The following is a 21540-nucleotide window of genomic DNA, read 5'->3' on the forward strand; positions in this document are numbered from 1 at the left end:
TCATAAACAGTACCAATTAATGTTAAAATAATGTTTTAGGGGCCTCTCTGGTGGCAAAAGAGGTTAAGTCTCAGCACTATAAAGCTATTACCAGTCACTGCAGCATGAGTTCGATCCCCTGCTGACCCACATGGCACAGCAGACCTCCCCTGTCTTGCCTGCTGCTCCTGTCAGCAATGTTTTTCAGAAGCTCTTCCTGTTCTGCTCCCCCCTGTCTCTGGTGAATTCCTCTCACCACCCCCTGCCCCTCCCCCCCCAGCTCTGGTCTACACTCCAAATCTTGAATGCATAAATAAATAAATATAAATCTTAGAAAAATAAGTTTTAGATTATAATATCATGAAAGAATTAAACACATTCCCCATAACATAACAAAAATATTTAAGTGCTAACAACATTTAAGAACTGTGTGCTTGCTTTGTATTTATATTGGCCAGGAAGTATATATATATGTGTGTGTGTGTGTGTGTATGTATATATATGAATGTTCAAATATGAGCTGCATAGAATCCAGATTATGGATTATGAGCTGCATAGAATCCAATTTATGGTTTAAAAAACCATAAATTCATGGCAACTTAAGAATAAAAGAAATTGTAAAATTTGCTTCAAAAATTTTAGTAAAATCAGTCTGTAAAATTTTAAACCATAAAAACAAACTCATGGATAAATTTAAATCATTGTTTGGACAGTTTTTCTGTTTTAAATCTAACTCTTCTGCTGGCTAGAATTTAGGAATTACCATATAAGATTAAGTTTCTGGAAATATGGACTACTGTATGATCTAGAATTATTTGTAACATTCAGAAATTCTTACATTAGACTGCAACCCAAAGAAGGTGAACTCACACCAAAATATACCACACCATGGACCCCATCAAATATCATTCACAATGAAATCCAATATAAACCAGCCTCAGGATTCTGCTTCTACAAAATCATTTTCTCTAAAATATCCAAATATATTATGATATAGTATCCATATCTATGGAAAAAAGAACTTCCTAAAATCTAGAGAGAAAGAAACCACAAAATAATTTCACAGCAAGCTTTTTTTAAGAACAAGAACACGTACCTTGTTTTGGATACCTGATCTTCAGATGGAAGGAAAGGATTATTAACTGTTGCTGAAGAAGTAGTACCAAAAGCAGTGAGGCCCAGTAATTTAATCTGTGAAAGGCCTAATGTGCTGGCATCTCGTGGACGATGGAGTCTAAGGCAGACAGCAGAAGCTACTTCAGCTTTGACAAGCTGAATTTTTATGTAGGTCAGACCACTTGTGACAACAGGAGTAGACAAAGGTAGCATATTTACCCCATCTGCACTGACTTCAACAGACACTGAGGATGGGCAGGCTGTAGAAAGAGGTAATTCAACAATTACTAAAATAATAAGTGAACTAGATGTCATAGTTTAGTAGCAATCTGAGTAAAATAGCAGCTTCCAGTTATATTTATTTACATAAATATATTAAGTTATATATAATTATAAAATTAAATCAAAATACCAAATCATATTCCATCACTGTCACCATAACTGATTTTGGAGTTATATTCTGAAAGAAATATGAAATTCACAATAAAAATAAAAACTGCACTTAAAAAATCTGTAACATTTACCCCCCCAAAAAAATTATACTAAAGATTTGAAATCTACATGTACTTGATTTTTTTTAAATAAATTTTATTTTTATATTCCCCAGACAATTGCAACCCCCTTATTTTGACCCCAATCCCTCCCCTCTCCACCTCCCACCCCCCTACATGTACTTGATTTGATTATCCCAGGGGGAAGAGCAAAACAGGCAATAACGATATTTTTTTCCTAAATATACCCAGAATGATCACCAATAATACAGAATTATAATTTCATTAATGTGTATGATTTACTGTTCAAAATAATTTGGAAGAGAATGTAATTTTTTTTTTAAAGGTGCCTTCCCATCAAGTAATTGTTTAACCACTGCTATATTGCACTGATTTTGAAGAGTTAAATTGCTTTAGCCTCTAATTTGTTTCCCTTTCAAAATTTTACCAAACACCAGACTTTAAAAAAAATCATTTCCTGTTAAAATTCAAAGAGGCCCTGGGCCTCCCCTGGTGGCACAGTGGTTGAGCACTGGGCTGTGAGGCTGTGCGCAGCCTCTGCAAGCGCCAGTTCATTCCCCGGCCACCGGTGAGGGTCACACACACACACACACACACACACACACACACACACACACACACACACAATTCAAAGAGGCCCAATATAGTAAAAGAAATGTTCAATCTGCTATGAAAAATTATTTTCTAGTATATTGTAAAACATGGAAGCCAACATAATCAAATATATCTGTCAACTAAAGTGATCGTTAACTTTTGTTTTTAATTTCAAATCTTAAATGAGACAGTGAAGACCTTTATTGTATGCCAATTACATTACAGATTTACACTGAACTTGACAAGTTACATCAATTCTTAACTTTTTTCTTCATAGCCTTGAGATAAATATAATTTTCTTACACAAGTATGTAGTTACAGAAATTAATCCAAATTCACACATGAACAAGTGGTATATTTTATATTCAGTTCATGTGTAATTCTAAAAACTATGTTTTTCCATTGGAAGACAAGATTTTCTTCAATTTCTACTCTAATCCAGTAATAAAACCAAAATGTCTTATGAATAAGCACATTGTACACTACAGAAACATTTAATTATTTTTTTATTTAAATATTTTTTTATATAATTCTTACATCTTTTTTCATCTTTGCACAATGTATGCATTTTCATTTTGGTTATATTCCCCATACAATTGCACGCCCCCCATTATTATTTTTTAAATGAGCAGAATTCTCCTTTCTAACATTGTTCTCAATTCCATGTGCATTTAAATTCAATCACACTTCAAAGTTGGCATTGATATGGACAATTTATTCTTCATCCAAATAAAATTTCTTCCTTCTTTTAGAGCCCAACTTATATTGGATGCAACTGGATTTACCTTCTTCCATTATATCTGTTTTTATCTTAAAAGTGTGGATTTCATAACTACATTAAAGTGTAATAGTATAATCTTAGAAATAAGTGAAAAAATTTATTCTTCTAAATATGGCAGGGAGCTACAAAATTTCCCACACGTCTTCATCTAATTAATGACATTTGATAACAATAACACAACAATTTCAACAATTCTGTAAAAAGTGTATTTATACTCAAAAGAACTTCAGGGAACATCAAAAATGCAAAGTTGCATTTTAATATTTCTTCATAAATACTTCTATAAAGAATTCTTTCAGGGGCCTCCCTGGTGGCGCAAGGGGTTAAAGCACCACACTATGAAGCAATCCACAGCCTTGGCAGCGTGAGTTTGATCCCCGGCCAGCCAGGGAGGAACCTCTTCTGTCTCGCCCACTGCTCCCCTCAGCAGTGTATTTCAGTCAGCCTGCCTGTTCTCTTCCCACTGTGTCTCTGGTGAATCCTCTCATACCCCCACATCTCTGGCCTGCAGCCTAGCTCTTATATGCATAAATAAATAAATCTTTAAAAAAAATTCTTTCATATTTTATTCAACTAGAAAGCATCAAACAAATGACACCAAAATATTACAAAATTTAAAAATTACACTGAAATGTTCAAAATATCACAAATTACTCAAAATATCACAATAAAAAATTCTTTACAGATGTAGCTATGTTACTATGGGTGAGGACTAAGGAGTGGGTTAATAAAACTAATACTGTTATCTGTAAGTGTGTAAACAAACTCATTTGGACTTAATCCTATGACTTAATAAATGCAGGGGAAAAAGAAAAGGCAGAGTAATATATAACTAGAATATATCTGTTTGGGTTTCATCAAACATTCTCTTTGTTTGAAGGTATAGCCATATTAATTTATTTGATGAGAAATGATCTGGTCAATATTAAATATTATATTAAAAACTATTCAAAATTCAGTAATCTGGAATTGTATCTAAGTATATTGCCACTTGCCACGTATTTTTCTGATTTTTAAGTGATTCCATACTACAGTTTATTTTCATGATGCTTCTTTACAAAAATATTACTTACTAGCAAGAGATGCAAGGTGAGGTTGGATATGAATCTCTTTAAGAAGCACTGCTGCTGGAAGATGTATGGTAAGGTCACACCAAGCCTCTTCTGGCAAAAAGATGTAGGACCAAGCAGCAGAGCGAGCTCTTCTATGGGGTGGAGTAGCCTGTAAAAGCACCTCTGCTGGTTGAGCAGTAGGACTGCTAGATGTGATTGTACCTATAAAAGATATTTTAAATAAAATAAAAACCCCATAAACCATCAAAACTATTCAAACCATAATTAAACTAGAAAACTTAAGTAAAAGTGTAACATCTGGTGTTATGAAAGTACTCAGCAAGCACAACATGTTTGTCACAATATTTATAAATCAGGACATCCAATTAAGAGACATGGTGACAAGTTCATTATTATTAACTGCTGCCTAATATCTTTATACTCATGACAAATGAATATTAAAGTAGTAAAAAACAAATCTAACACAATTCTCAGATAATTTAAGTAAAAAACAATGTCTAATTCATCCATCAACTTAACAATAATCATCTTTATTCTAAGTTGTCAATGTTCATGAGTTAGAAATAGGAAAAAATACAAAAAGAAATTATGTAGACTGGAAAAAAAAGTACATATCTAAATCTGAAGTTTCCTAAGGAGAAAATACCATTCAAAAATAAGGAAAAAGTCCTTTAAAACTGATTGACATTTACAGTAAAAATTGCCTTAAGAATTTCCTATTTTATCATTTTCATAAAGTGTTTCTATTTAAGGGCCTCCCTGGTGGCACAAGGGGTTAAGACACAACCCATGAAGCTGTCAACAGCCACTGCATCACGAGTTTAATCCCCAGCCAGGGAGATACTCACATGGCGCAGCAGACCTCTCCTTACTTGCCCAGTGCTCCCCTCAACAGTGTATTTCAGTCAAACCACCTGTTTTGTAGCCCACTCTGTCTCTGGTGAATCCTCTCACCCCCCACACTTCTTGCCTGTACCCCAGTTCTTGTATGCATAAATAAATAAATCTTAAAAAAAAGTTTCTATTTAAACTCAAAAATTAAGATAAACTTGACTTCAAAAGAACTACTAAAAACTTGTTTCTGATCAGAATGTTTACTTTTAAAGTTGTTTGTAATTAAAACATAACGTGATCAACTGCTTTTGACAATTATTTTTGTTTCATACTAATAAACTATATAAATTCATACTATATAAATTCATACTTAATGGCTCTTACCCAGGGGAGCAAAGTTATGGATCCCTTCTGCATTGTCAGGCTCAGAAGCTAGTATTCTTGTTTTCAAAGTGCTGTCAACAGCTTTATTTGGACCAGAGTCCAGAAATTTCATAATAGTTGATACCATACTTCTTGCAGTGTTTACAATAGCCCTTGTACTAGTAACCATGTTGTTGCAAATAAGCTGAACACCACCTAAATTTACAAAGAATATGAAATGAAAATCATTTTTAAATAGTTAGACATAATGAATTTTTAAATTATAAAACTGAGTACAAAATGAACACACTATCAAATGATTACAATTAAATGACTGATTTGGAATTTTATCTTACCCATATCATGGAATGCTTTCAAGGCGTCACTAGTATCCAGTACTCTCAAAATAAACCACAGTAAGGGTTCAGACAACTGGCAAGTAGCAAGAGAGCCCTAAAAAAATATATACATATACATTTTAATTATATAACAGTCAGTATTTCCTATGACTTGGGACAACTAAATTTCTTGTTGAATGTAACAGTCTACAGTCTATTACAGTGAACTGTTAAAAAATAACAGGCTTATTATAATAAATCACTAAATACAAAACACATGTCAAAATACATAAAAACTCTAACCTGAGTCAGAAAGTTAAGTGACTTCTCTGAAATCAGAGTAATTTTTAAAGAAGCTACCTTTACCTACTATCATTTTCTACCTTAATATACATTTTTTTGTTTTCCATTAGACTGTAATCTCATTTAAAAACTGATCCATTTCAAACTGTATCTTCTAATGAATACATACATGCAACAAATATTTAAGAAAAAGGTTCCTTCAGAAATTACGTTTTATGATCTACATATAAAAAGTGATAAATGGGGGCCTCCCTGGTGGCACAAGGGATTAAGACGCAACCTATGAAGCAATCCGCAGCCACTGCAGCACAAGAGTTCGATCCCTGGCCAGGGAACAACCCACGTGGTGCAGCAGACCTCTCCTGACTCGCCCGCTGCTCCCCTCAGAAGTGTATTTCAGTCAATCTGCCTGTTCTGTACCCCACTCTGTCTCTGATGAATCCTCTCACCCCCTATGCCTCTGGCCTGTACCCCAGTTCTTGTATGCATAAATAAGTCTTTTTAAAAAAATTATAAATGGACTAGATGTTAAAATAACAGATTTCCATACATTTTCAAAAAGAAAATATGAAAAGTAATAATAATCTAACTTATTTTTCTTTTAGTTATCTAATCCCTTTCACGGAAAGAAAACATTAGCTTGAAAAAATATGTTATCAAAAGTAGTATCAATGGAGAATATTTTTTTATTCAACAATTTTATTTTTAGAAAAACTACTGTATTTTTATAAAAAAGAAAATACCTATTTCTCAGGGAAAAAATCTAAAATATTAAAATATTTTATCCTTATTTCACTGCAATGATTTGGACAGCATCACTTCAAGGAAACTTACTCTCCAACTTCCATTAATAATCTATGGTTTTAATCTGCTGGTGCTGTTCATTTTATAACATTTAATATGAATATAATTTTCTACTCAAGTGCCAGAAACTAGTTAAAATTATTGCAGTTGTTGCTGGTTTGTACTTACTTGTCTACCCATATATCCACAGGCCATGTAGGTTAAAATTGGCTGGAGCATCATGTGGACTGTAGAAGATTTTTTACTAAGGGTTGTCAGTATGGTAAACAATCCATCCCCAACTGATATTGCATCTAGTCCACCATGAAAGTTTTCATGTTTAGTGAGATGTAATCCACTTGCCCCTTGTTTAAATAAAAAGATTGCATATTTTTAAAGTGTAGAATTGAAAGACATTATTAAAATTAAGAGGCTTAAGAGCCATTTCTCCCCCCCAAATCACTAAACAATACAGAAGTTACTGACACTAGCTATACAGGTAACCGGGGCTTTTCAAAATCCCATGTTGCACCACTTCACTTTTATGAACAGATCTGCATTAGCACCTGTTTTTGCTAACAAAAAGAAATCTGTAAATGGTATTCACCTTTAAAGCAAAAACAGCATTTAGTGCTTGTTATCCAGCAGCTGTTACAGTGGCTGTGTGAACTCTGAACAGTCAGAGTGGCAACACCAAGCTCCTTTCTTGGGCACTACTTTACAGGCTATGTACTTATTACTCCTACTCTTAATATATGTCAGTGTTATTTTAGGATTTATGTGATATTTGATATGATATGGTAGGTTATTTTGTGGGTGCAGGAAAGCTCAAAAATTTTCCATATAAATACATGGCAACTGCTTCCTTGCTTTACAACATTTCGGCCTTTGAAAGTTTTTGTAGGAACACTCTTCTAACAAATACTGGGGAAACACTGTTCTACAGAATACCTAGAAATTAAAAATTTATCATAACATTCAGTAGAACATGTTTTATAAGTACTTTTCTTACATGATATATACCTTTATTGCTGCTAGCAATTAAAAGAAGTCACTCTGTTATGTAATTAAGGAATATCAGACTACATATCAAGAAGGAAAAGAAAAATTAGTGCTATTCTGTAATTATACTTCAGAACACCCTAAGATCTCCCCCCCACCAAAATAATGACTTTTCCCCTTTATACAGAGAAATAGCAACAAACAAAAATATATCAGGAATAGATTTTGTCACAACTTGGAGTTCAATTATTTTAAAAAGACAACATTTTTTTAAAAATCATGCAAAATTTCTTTTTTCAATTTCAATATTGGTTGAAGTAGCCATGTAAAAACTTTCAAACTCAAATTCATTCTTGCTAAGTTTATAATAAAGTAGCTTTACACTAAGGTAAACAGAAAATAAATCTATACATTGCTGAAGAAAAATGACAAAGTACCAAAGCATCAAAAGCAAGTAAAATATTAACCTTCTCAATACCTACCGATTATCATTGCCATGGCACTGCTGTTACACAGGCCCAGAGCAGACAAAATCTGGCTCATAATCTGTTGGTTGGCTAATACCAAGTCAGCAACATATGCAGGCGATCCTTGAACACTACTACTGCTTCCATTAACATCTTTGCCCCCTGAGACTTTTTCTTCATCTGAAACACTGTCTGTTGTATTGGTGGTCGCAGACACTCTTGCACTATATTCTCTATTGCCTGAAAGAGGCAACTGTACTAAAATGTTGACCAGTTTTAACAAATCAAACATGAGTTGATCTCTTGTCATTTCACCACAAACAGCCTTTGCATCACCTGGACGAATGAGGTTGGCAAAGAGTCCCCCAAAACATGCTCGAGCACCCACTGAGCTATCTGATCCACTTCGAGACATGACTTTGTCTGAGCAAGTAATATAGTGGTGCACTAAAAAGGTGACAGATTCTATCACTGCAGAAATCGTACTAACTGAAACAACTTCAAAATTCTGCTCTAGGGTGAATTCTAAGAGCTTTACTTGGGCATCAAGAGGTCCTTGGCCAGTCTGGAAAGCACCCCTGCAGAAAGAAAAAAAAAAAGAGAGAGAAAATCATAAACTAAACACTATTAGCTCTTGTTATTCACTATTTCATCTTGTAGCAAATGGTCTTCATTTCTTCCTGAATCCTTATTATGCCTCCATTTTGTACAAAATCAAAAATTACTTCCCTTCCAAATAAAAAACAAAGTGACAGGTAAATCAAAGAGATGACTCTGAATCTACAAAAATATTTCAATATCACAAGGCACTCCTCATAATAGAATGACCTCTGGTTTGCCACATCTTCAAATTTCACTGATTTTCATTTTCAAAAATTAGGATCCAATCAACAATTCTTATGCATCAAAACTGAATGACTTCAAGTTCTGTTCTGCCTAAAATACATAAAAGTAGAAAGATCATCCCCCAACTAACATTAAAAACCCAAATTAACTATATAAAGCTGTCACCTTCCTGAACCCATTATTGAGCTGACATTCAGACAAGACAGTATGTTCAAGGAGATGGAATGTAAGCAAGGACTGGCTTTCCTGTGGTAGAACTGGGGAAGAAAAGATGCAGGTAACACAAACATGCTAACAATTCACCTAAAATATATAACAAATTGCTAGATGCTAGGTTTCCAAGGGTGATAACATAAAACTCTTGGCATTAAAATGTGTCCACAGATACCCTCTCCCTCACCATCACCATCACCATCACCACTATATACCTTGTCCTATAAATTAATTCCATTTGGCTACCCCTGAGTTACATACTTGACTACAAATGAGTAACCAATTTATTACAAATTATTAACCAAGTTGGGCACAAGCGTGGATTATCTGCAAACCGAGGACTTAGAAAATGCCTCCTGAAGTGAGGGCAGCTTTGTGATACTGAGCACATAAACCCATGAGTCTAATACTAACTATAGAAAGTGTGAGAATAGGATTTAACTGTACGACACCAGTTGGTGTCATAACCAGAGAACCGGGGTGGGACTAAAACATCATGGGTTAGGTTTTAGGGAAAAGAGGCCTCAAATAGCATTAGCACTAATGGTAGTTGTAATTCTATCTATATTTCAGAACAATTTAAACAGTTTCAAGGTAAATTCTACATAAAAGGTTCATAATAACTAATCTATAAAACCACTAACAGCAAGCTGAGATCTGATATACTTTATTCTTTTTATAATACAGAGAGTTCAGGGGTCTGGGAGAGACATAATGAAATGCAAAACATCAGGAAATTTAAAAAATCCATAATTTTTACTATCATGGGCCTACCGGGTGGCGCAAGGGGTTGAGCGTAGCGCTGTGAAGCTGTCCGCAACCTCTGCAGCATGAGTTCAATCCCCAGCCAGGTAGCTACCCACATGGTGCAGCAAATCTCACCTGACTCGCCTGCTGCTCCCCTTAGCAGTATCTATCTGCCTGATCTGTTCCCCACTCTGTCTCTGGTGGATCCTCTCACCTAAGCTATACACCATACCTCCAGCTGCACACCTCTAGCATGTATCCCAGTTCTTGTAATCATAAATAAATCTTAAAAAAAAAAAAATTCTACTATCCCATTGCTTATTTGTTCTTATATAAATTTCAAAAAAATGTAAAAAATAGTTTATTTGAAAGATTACATACTACTTCTACATTAGGAATGTTTATGCATACATTCAAATTTACCTTTCTGTTGACAGTATATGAATTAGTTTGAGCAAAAATTCACTGAATATCTGAGGACAGGTTGAAGAAAGATGCACTTGTAATCGGGTAAGAAATTCTTGCATAGCTTGTGTGGCTGTTGGACCAACCTGAAGAGAAATAAAACTTCACTGAAAATTGTTTACTGATACCACTCACAGATTTTTTTCATTTAAAAAAATAACAAGTGTTATTTAAGCCAAGCATGATACTGTTAGAACTTTTCATCCAAAAAACAAAACATTACAGTGATGGGAAACCAATAAATTTCTTAGGTGTTGATATATTTGCTTTATGTTGAAAATTAATTTTCAATTATGGTTTATAACATCTTAATTAGGTCTATTAAAATTAATACCAAAAGAAATTTGTCTGAAGTAAATATAGAAAGATTTACTTTCAAATACAGAAAACTTTTCATTGATTTTCAGACAACCTAATTATTAACTCTTCCATTACAGAACAAAAGTAGTCAGACTGAGACAGATTACGAGATCCAAAACAAAATCAATACTTCTGAAGAGTAGAAGAGCAGTACTAAAGTAAATGAGGGATGGAGAGAGAGAGCTTTAAAAAAAAAAAAAAAACTGTACCAATTCATACTGAAGTACTTTTCCAAATTTCTATCTCATTAATGAAAGAATAACTGAGACTCACATAACTTAGGTTATGTTTAAAAAGTTTGTTAACCCTTCAACGTATTATTTCATTTGATCCTAAACTGACAATAAAACTCTGCAGGGTTTTAGAAAAACAAAATGCAGTGTAATTCTTGTTATTTTTTGCCAAACAAAATATTTAATAATATAAAATGATCAGTTAGGTGAACTGTCAACCTTGATTGTAGAAGTCATGAAACACGGTATTTTATTAACCTGGTTTTAACTACTTTAATTCCAAATTTATTGAATTGTTTCCCTGACTTTTAGTTTTTATTCAGAATGTTTAAGTTACCTAAATATACCATAAGTATATTATCTACAAGAAAATCCAAAAGAAACTTACTACCTTTTAGAATTCAGTTTCAGTATAGTTATTATTACATAGCATTCAAAACATTTTATTCCAATGATACACAGGTTATCATTTAATAATTTAGCAAAGAAAATTTTATATATTTAGTACATTAAGCTTTTTTTTAAAGATTAACATTTATTGAATAGTCTTGGTCTATCACAAGTTTTAGTTTTCAAAGTCATATTACCTGTGGACTGTGTTGATTTGTTCCATGTGGACTGGTACCAGAAAGAAACTTCACTAACACATGAATCAGGTTTGGATCTGAAACCAATAGATGGGCAGTACTCTCCTGAGTTCCAATGGCACTGCTGGAACCTGCTATAAAAATTTAAAAAAATAAAATAAATAAAGCTCTCAGCAAGTGGAACCTGGGTGAGTGGGAATACAGTATTTAAAACATTTTTTAGTTTCAAGGAAAACTACTTACTCCTGGGAGTTAGTTTATTAAAAGATTCCAAATCTCCACTGTACTGACTGAGACTCATTTTTTTATACTGATCTAGCACAGGTCTCCTCCTAACCCTCTCCTAATGCAACTGTGAAAAATACATAGTTTAATAGGCATCTTAATTAGTATACAGTCAAATGGAAAAGAAATAAAAATGTTTACTGTCTTTCTGGTGAGACTAGTCTAAGTAATTATCTCTCCCTTCCAAAAATAATCAGACATCTACATTACTGGTAAATTTTAACCCAGGTTTCTAAGATAAATTCATGAATATTCAATTATTCATTCTCACATTATTAATTGGAAAAACAACGTACACTGTTAATTGATACACAGGCCAATGACACCAGTTTCTAGCTGAAGAAACTAACCTTAGGTAAATATATCTTACGTATCAAACAGTGGTACTTTTGATCCCATTTTTGTGAAATAAATTTCAAATAAAAAACTTATCTTAATGTTAGTAATTTAAATTACTATACTTATCAATGTAACAGAGCTCTCTATTTAACAAAATTAGCCCAAATGGAATGGGGATGAAATCTACCACCTGTTGTCATAATCCACAGAAAAAAATGAATATTTCATCCCTATCTCACAACAATCATCAGAAGTCCATGAATAAATGTGAAAAGCAACAAGTACTGTAGAATATCTTGCTAAGTTTAGGAACCATAAAAATAATAAAAAAGCACTAAATGTTTAGGTCTAAGAAGGTTCTGAATTTACTACCTTTAATTAAAATAAAAATAAAGGGGGGTGTAGAATGAGGAAATTAGAATCTGAAAAAAATAAAGCAATTCTGCTCAGTGAATATATCTTTTAGTTATGGGAAACAAAAATCCAAGAATCTAGTGATATGTTCATTAACACTACAATGAACAAGTCATTTTTACTGCAAAGGCATCTTAAAAAGAATAACAAACCAATGTAAAACACTGATTAACAGTAAATTTATTCACTGCTACTCTACTGTAAGCAATTATTATCTTAACATTTTAATAAGATTAATTTGAGTGGAAAATATGATTTGAACATGGAATGATAGGTATCTGAGAATATTTACATTATCAAAGTAAAAACGCACAAAGGATTAGATATTCAGAAAAGTCATATTTAAATAAGGAATTCAATCATTCAATCATTCAATCATTTTCATAACCACATCACATGTGGGAAAAATCTTTTTTACGAACCTGATAGAAAGATAAAGTATATAACACAGGTTTAAAGGGACAAATAGATTTATAGGAATGAAATTTTGAACTTACAATTAAGCTGCATGTTTGTCATGAGTGTTAGACTATGAAGCACAAGGCACCATGTCCGGAGCAAAGTATTTGGATACCAAGCTAGCACTGTGAGAAAGCTAGTTATTGATGCTATGAGAAAAAGAAAAAGGGAAAATGTTTTTACTCAGAATAAACAAATGTTTACTAAGGATTAAAAACAAAATGACATTGTTTACTAAACATTAAAAACAAAGTGACAATTTTCAGACTGTGCTCTTAAAATATTCTTTAAAAAATGACTGCTTTTTGCATATAGGCATATGAAAATACAGACCACAGAATAAGTTTTCTGTTCTCTTTCATCCTATTTGTCAGTGAATAAAAAATTGCAATAAAACTCTATAACCTTAATTATAAAGCACTTATTACCATAATTATTACCTTTCTAATTTATTATTTATGCTACGTTAACAATTTGCCTTCTAATAAATATTACCTTGATTTAATGAAATGACAGGTATTCGATTAGCATTATATAAAAAAATGTCTGCCCCATTCTCTTTGTTTCCAGATGAGCTAGAATTCAGACTCAATGTGAGCCACAACTGGAGAAGTGATTCCAACTGGAAAAGAATGAAAATTAATAGGAAAAAAATTTTGCCGATATTAAGTACCACTTAAATTAAAATGTTATGTATGAATCTTAAGAGTAAGTTTTCTGTTACATACTTTCTTTTGTTACTTCAGCTAACATGTCTTAAAATTCTTGATAAAATAAATTTTAACTGAATTAAAATTCACCTAATATAAATGCTTTTCAAAAGTAAAAATTTAATCCAAGTCTTTAAATACAAGTACAAATATGCTATCATTGTAATTAAAGTAGCAAAGCTTAAAATCAAAAAATTACAAATCAACTTTCACTGAGGAGTTGTGGTTATCAAAGTATATTCTATTTTTTTCCATCTGAGTATAATGAAAAAATCATCTCCTGAAGTCATACCTGAACATGATGGACTTGAAGCATGGAAAAAAGTTTGTTGAAACAAACATTTAACATTGGGACAGATGATAACTGTATAATAAGTTGGTTGGATTGGTTTGCTGCTTGTAAACCCCCTAGAAGTGAGTCATCTGTCCCAGTGGGAGACTGTGATACTGAAAAGTAAACACAATTATCATTTTATACACAAAATATCAGGAGAAAGATTAACTAGTAATAAGTATATGTAACTGAACAGCCTTTTTTCTTTCAATTAAAACTATATTAAGAATGGTCCATTATTAGTTACTTGAAATTTGTTTTTACAGCATTATTTTAAACTAAAAAGACAATCACTAAAGAGAGAAGCTCCCAAATACCAGGCTTGAATGCCAAAGAAAAGAACCTTAATCTCTAGCAATTTTTTCCAAATTTATGAGAAAAAGGAGAGAAAGAAGAATCCTAAGTAATTCGCAAAAAGGTAATTTTAGAATTATCTAGATCCTAGTATACTGATTCTTTCTTTCACTACAAAATAAACTAACCTAGGAACCTTTAAAATATTCTGATGACCAGATCACATACCAAACTAATTAAATAAGTACATAGTCATGGGGGTCAGAGAAGTTAAGAACTCTAAGACAAGTTTTTCATATATTAATAATGTTATATTAAAGGAGAGACACAGCTCATGCAGAACAAAAGATAGACTTAAGAGAAGCAGATACAAATTAGAGGAGGATCTTTTAATAAATTGGATAAAACAAAAAATTTCCAATGACGAAAAGGGATAGTATGGTATTGTGATGTACATCTGATGATGTCGGATCCTGTATTTCTGAATTGTGTATAGTGTTGTAAACAAGTGTTACCTTCACATTAAAAAAGAAAAACTAATATGTAATTAAGGCTGAGAAATTATTGACACTGAAATATGAGAACTCCATCAAAAAAAGAATCAACACCTAAATAAATTCTACATGCAATGATTTTTTCAAAAGGCTATTTTAGGCAGAATTTAGTTGTCTGTAGCCATCAAATGGCTGACCTAACAAAAGAGATCCCCACATTAATAATCATCACAACAGTATCAATGTATAATACTAAAGATTATAGAAAACTAAACAATTCTACAGCTTTTCTCCCTTTTCAATACCTCCTAAGGCAAGAAATTGAGAACTGCAAACTGAAAGAAGTCTATTTAACATGAAAATCTAAAAAGATGGATTTTTCTAATGTAAACTCTCCTTCATAGGAGGACATAACACTCTTCTTAGGTTCTAATTACAGCTGACCCTCAAACAACCTGCACAGATCCATTTATATGTGGAGTTTTACCCCTTTATTCACCAGGCCCAGAGAAGGTGAAGCAATGTGTATATTTAGAAAAAATAAGCTCCTCAATCTGTGTCTTTGAGAGAAAGGCTGCTATCTAAACCATACTCATGTGACAGAAGGAGATGACCCAAGACTAGCAGAGTATATCAATAGACAGTAAATCCATGGCCTGACAGTCAGTTTAGCAGCAGATGGCCTGACACTTTAACATCATACTCATTACTTTGCATTCTCTATAGTTGCTTTACTGCTATACAGTCAGAGTTGCAGCAAAACCACAGGGCCAGAAAGTCTAAAACTACCTATCCTTGCTATACAGCTTTTGCCTTTCTTTGTTGTAGATAATTAGATAGTAAATTCTTTCAATTCTGCAGTTCAATTAGGTCCATTTTGTTGTCACACTAACATATATTTTCCAAGTCTTTTAGGATGATAAAGATGCTATTAAAAATTCCACTTTATTAATTAGGATACGATGCAATAAACTCCCTGGCAGCTACCTAGGCAAGGTTCCCTAGAACTTTCATCAACTTCACAATACCACAAGAACAAAAAATTGTATTTAAGATCATTACATAGAGGTACTTTATTTCCCCTTTAATCTCCTGATCTGTTAATCTTTGGTCCTATTTTTCAACTTGTCAGTAACTTAGCAAGGGAGAGGTACTATGTATTTAGCTCACTTAGATTCACACCAGACATAAAATTTAAAAACAGATCCTTGATAACTATACCTGAAATTAATCAAGAGACAAATCACTCATATCACTCATATCGATACTCTTAAGGACGATAATTTTACTCACATGTAGGAGAAGTATTTGTTAATGCCTGTAGAATAGAATCTGCTTCCAAGGTAGACATCATTTTCAACATAAGTTCTGCTTGCTGCTCAAGTCCAACTTCCAGACGAGCATCTAAGGCTATAAAAACCAATTGAAAGGGGGAAAAGAGCTATTTGATAATTGTAACATGTGTCCCATTGCCTAAAATAAAATACTGTGACATCTAAACCTAGATGAAGAGAATGTCCTCATGGAAGTGCAGTGTAGCATGGGGTATCAGTCAATGCAAGTGATAGCATCAGTACAAAGGAGTTTAGATATGAACAATGGTTTATACTGAGAGGTACATCAAACAAGTGAAGTAATGGTAATGGAAGTAAGTAAATTAAAGATAACGAGAACTAGGTCCCTTACAATCAGAGAAAACAGACACAAATACGTAAAGGGAGAATACTTAAATGATTAGCTTACAAACAGATGCACAGATATGAACTCATGTCATTCTAGACAGACATATAAACAAATATGTGTAGACATAAACACACACACACACTCATTCTCCACATTTGTCCACCAAGAGAGTATAGAAACATCTACCAAACTAGCAACAAATATATCTAGCAGCCAAATCTTGAGTTTTAAATCACATTCCTCCACAAAACTGTTTGAAATATCCTTTACTTTGCAGAAATGGCTGAGTGCTAGTCTGGAGAAGAGAAAGTAAAAAATGAGCCAGACAATAAGGAAGTGCTCAAATAAAGAAGGAGGCTAATCAAAACAATAAAGACCAATTAAAGGAGATTGCACTGGTGAAATATGGCAGAATTTGAACATTGTTGTAATGGTAACACTGTACATGCGCTTAATTCGAAGAATCAAAGGCTTAAAAACAGTTAAAATGATAAATCTTATGTTAATTTTACCTCAATAGAGACAAAAAATGATTTTAATAAGTTTTATTGCATCAAATTTAACAAGAAATCATGGTTTGTTCAAAAAGAAAATACTAATTATTTTTTTCAAAAATAATCATCTCCAAATGCTACTCCTCTACCCCATACAAACACACACCAAAATTTTAATAAAGGAGAAAAAAATAACTTCACAGTGGAGAAGATTGGCAGATACCTCCTTAACAAGTAAGGGAAGCTAAAAAACCACCAGTGGAGGGACAAATTGAAGTCATTAGTCACCTAACAGAATGCAGTAAGAACATGAGCATTACACTTCTGCGACATTTCTGACACAAGATGCATATATAGCACACAAACTCAAGCTGAAGGACATTCTACAAAAAAACATCTCTAATCGTCAAGCGCATCAAAGTCCTGAAAGCCAATGCTGAGGAATTTTGGCAGATACAATGTGATTATGGAGACATGAAAACTAAACACAATTCATGATTTTGTAATGGATCCTTTTACATAAACAATACTGGATACACTGCTGAAACCTAAATGGAAATCTGAGTGTTAGTAGTAATGTTAATTTCCTGATTTTGATGAAATGTGCATTTTCTTTGCATTATGTTGAATAATGTTATACTTTGTAAAACAAATGAAACAAAACAAAAATTTAACATCAGATCAGCAACTTAACTCTCAAACATTTCAGGAAAATATAGTCTTTGGGCTACTCTTGCAACTTTTCAATAAATGAGATTGTTTCAAATATACGGGGAAAAATTATTTTTTTAAGTAAGGGCTGATATACTCTACATAACTAGATGTGCAAAACACTATTCAGTATGTTTTCAAATAAAATACAAGTCTATTAATAACAACAAAAAGACAGCAAAATTAACTGAAATTGCTGGCAATCCCATACAATTAACGAATGTATTTTACTAACTACAATTTTGAGAAACTAGACTACAAATGGAAGCTCTTCCAAACTGACCAACAGACATACAGCTCTGAATGTCACTCATGGCACACCTGTGATACTAACTCTCTTAGTACACATTTAGGCTCAATTTCTCAAGGGACAAAGCATATGTAAATTTAGGACTTGTTTGAAGAATACCACATACTTTGAATTGAAAATACACACTTACCCTGAGATACTGAAACACTAACTGTCTGTGATCCATTCTTCTCTGTGTTTGCTGGTGGCTTTGCTACAGGAATTCCAAGACCTCCAATATAAGGGTTGTAATTGTACGTGCCATAATCAGCACCCCAATAGTCATACCATGTACTGCTTATGGGCTTAAAAGAATGGAGAAAAATTATGGTTTATTTTTGCCTCATCACTAAAAATGGCATATTATTTACATGATCTAAAATCAAAGAGGACTACAAAATAAACATCCTCCCCACTCTTTAAATTCCCAAAACATACTTTTAATGCTACAGAAATAGTGTGGTAATATTTTGTTCATTTTATACCAAAATGTAGAAACATTTTAGAATTTGGCAGCTAAATAGCATCCTGAATTAACGGTATTTTTTTAAGATTTATTTTTATTTATTTATGCATACAAGAACTGGGTGTAGGCCAGAGGTGTAGGGGGTGGGTGGGTTCACCAGAGGGAGAGGGGCAGCAAAACAAGCAGATCTACTGAAATCCACTGCTGAGGGGAGCAGCAGGTGAGACAGGAGAGGTCTGCTGCGCCATGTGGGTCAGCTCCCTGGCCAGGGGATAGAACTCCTGCTACAGTGGCTGCCAATAGCTTCATACTGCTGAGACTTAACCCTCTGCGCCACCAGGGAGGCCCCAATTAATGGTATGTTTTAATGCTACTCCATCGGTATTGTAAAAGCTATTACAGTATAGATAACAATTTAATACATTTTGATTAAGCTGAATAAGGGATTACATTTGTTGATAAATATGTATACTTTCCTCCTTAAACTAATTAATAAGCCAAAAGTATAAGATGAATTATTTTAATTGCAAAGAATACTCTTAATTTATTATACCTTAAAAACTTTGGCTGCAAGAGGATCCTTTTCCAAATCGATATCTAAAGGATCAATGTCAACTTCCATTAGATCTTGAAGTAGCTCAAGATCAATTTCTTTATCCTTTTCCAAAGAGGAAAGAGGAGGTGCACCTACAAATAATTGGAAGTGATATTACTGGTGGAGTACATCACATAAAATTTAATATATTGGTTTTATTTATAGGTAAGGTTATTCGCTTGTACATCACATTTAACTGATATAAAAATTTTTGTATTTTTACATTTGACAATTAAGCATTAATAAGGAAGCAAATGTATTATTTTATAACATACAATCAAAAACTCCAAGGTAAGAATATTTGGCTTCACAGGGAAAAAGACCATGAGATTATTTCTTGTTGAATCGTTACATAAACTTTGCAATAAAAAATAATCATTAACCATTTCTAGAATAATACTCAGTATATTACCTCCAATATATAATTTCATTACATCCAATATTATAGGAAATGATATCCATTATTAAATAAAAAACAAAAGTTTTAATACTACTATTTGCCTTATTTTTCTATAATGAATTAGAAATTATTTTGCTCTTGTCGCCATTTCTTAACTAGCCTTCTATGACATGCACCCCTTACCTTCCCATCATTCCCACCCTCTTACTCAACATGTATCTATACAATGTCTAGCAAATGTAAATTTGTAACTAGGGTTTGATCAGATGAACATTAATAAATATCTTCTCTCCAATAAATTAATTAGGGTACAGTAGGGATACAGTAATTAAATCAAAAGCTCTTAAGAATAAGAGCCCTTGCTATCCTCCATGATGCATAACTTTTGACATTTTCGAAGTTTTATTTTCTTCAACCAGATAATTAAATCTTTTTTTTTTTAAATAGAGGCGTGTTTTATTTATTTATTTGTTTGTTTGTTTTTTGTTTATACATGCACTGGGTACAGTCAGAAGTGCGGGAGGGTGAGAGAATTCACCAGAGCCAGTGGGGAGCAGAGCAGGCAGAAGGACCGAAGTACACTGCTGAGGGGAGCAGCGGGCGGCAGGAGAGGTCTGCGCGCCAGGTGGGACCCTCCTCCGGTGGCCGGGGAGCAGCAGGGATCAAACCGGAGGCGCTGCAGAGGCCGCGGGCAGCTTCGCAACCCAGCGCTCAACCGCTGCGCCACCAGGGAGGCCCCAGATAATTAAATCTTAACATATAAAAATAACTGGAGCACTATGAAAGAATAGCATTTTATTATAATGAGCATTCACTCCATGAGAATATCAAAGTGAACATATTTATCATGAAAATAAATGATATGTTTACTGAGGCCAAAGACCAAACAGAAAAACATGAAAAATAATATTCTTAATATTGAAACACTTTCATTTAAATAAAAAGATAAAAGAATATTTTAAATAAAACATAATTCAACAAATGTACCAGTTATATCATGTGTCAATGGTTCATCTATAGTTTCCAGTAACTGAACAGAAGTTTGCTGAAGGGAGTCATCAGAGTCACCAGCTGTTGCACCTACATCATCAACCACTGTTCCTTCCTCCATGGCTTCTGCAGCTACTGGAGCCAACAATTCTCCTATATAAAAGGAGATAAATCTGCCTTAATAATTATTTGTAAATAGACACTTAAAACATATTCTTTCATATATGTTTTACCAAATACATAAGATTCTAGGACAAATGAATCCTTACCTAGCTAAGAAAATACTAGGATTCACTGCATTACTATCAAATGTTAAAGACAACAAGTTAAAATAAAAAAGTGTGATATGAAAAGTTATTATACTCACTTTACATACATTAATTCACTTATTTATCAAAGTAACTTTAGAAGGAAGGTATTTTTATTAATCTTATGTTGCAGATGAAAATACTATGACACAGAGAATACCTTCCTCAAAGTCAATAAAGATCTAGTAAGCAGTACAGTGCTGTTAGTATTAAGCCAACCAATTCTAATATCCCTGCACTTGACCAACCTAACTCCTCCCATGAAGACATACATTTATCACAGCTATCAACATCATTAAATGCAAAGTTAATTCTATTAATAAATGGTTGCAAATACTATACACTTTTATACTTTACAGGGACTGGTTTCCTTTAAAAATTAGTTGGCCTATGGCAAGCTATTTTTACTATAACTTATGAAAAATGAACCTTGACAAACCTGCTAAAATATCCTGTAGCATACAAGTTAAGGAATACTGAGCCCAAGCACCACCCCAAGATATATCTCCTCTATTGAAGTCAGTTCCAACCAAAAGTAATAGCAGTCTTTCCAGCTGGGGTTCATTCACAATCTCACACAGATGTATGGTTGGCCTCGTTGCATTTGCAATACGTGCAAGAACCTGTAATACATTTTGTAAATGAATTCACTTAAATAACAATTACATACGCCTTTCTC

The 21540-nt window shown here is 33.2% G+C and overlaps 1 protein-coding gene across 8 annotated transcripts in view; it reads right to left on the reverse strand.

The window, feature by feature from the left end:
* The window catches only part of BIRC6 (baculoviral IAP repeat containing 6), a 180431-nt gene that overhangs the window by 68457 nt on the left and 90434 nt on the right, over window positions 1–21540 (reverse strand). For all 8 annotated transcript variants that reach the window (XR_008554114.1, XM_037528256.2, XM_037528253.2 and 5 more), the window contains 16 exons: window positions 21301–21484; window positions 20551–20706; window positions 19122–19255; window positions 18254–18407; window positions 16219–16335; window positions 14096–14250; window positions 13589–13715; window positions 13132–13242; window positions 11597–11730; window positions 10375–10502; window positions 8161–8723; window positions 6866–7041; window positions 5609–5705; window positions 5274–5468; window positions 4056–4256; window positions 1076–1355 (listed from right to left, as the gene is read on the reverse strand). Coding sequence is in view for 7 of the 8 variants with exons in the window: in XM_037528256.2 (XP_037384153.1) it covers window positions 1076–1355; window positions 4056–4256; window positions 5274–5468; window positions 5609–5705; window positions 6866–7041; window positions 8161–8723; window positions 10375–10502; window positions 11597–11730; window positions 13132–13242; window positions 13589–13715; window positions 14096–14250; window positions 16219–16335; window positions 18254–18407; window positions 19122–19255; window positions 20551–20706; window positions 21301–21484 (2912 nt within the window). In the remaining variant the exon portion in view is untranslated. The remainder of the gene's footprint in view (window positions 1–1075; window positions 1356–4055; window positions 4257–5273; window positions 5469–5608; window positions 5706–6865; window positions 7042–8160; window positions 8724–10374; window positions 10503–11596; window positions 11731–13131; window positions 13243–13588; window positions 13716–14095; window positions 14251–16218; window positions 16336–18253; window positions 18408–19121; window positions 19256–20550; window positions 20707–21300; window positions 21485–21540) is intronic.

The sequence above is a fragment of the Talpa occidentalis genome, unplaced genomic scaffold, assembly GCF_014898055.3.
Source record: "Talpa occidentalis isolate TD23 unplaced genomic scaffold, MPIMG_talOcc4v2.1 talOcc4.5, whole genome shotgun sequence".
Classification (NCBI taxonomy): domain Eukaryota; kingdom Metazoa; phylum Chordata; class Mammalia; order Eulipotyphla; family Talpidae; genus Talpa; species Talpa occidentalis.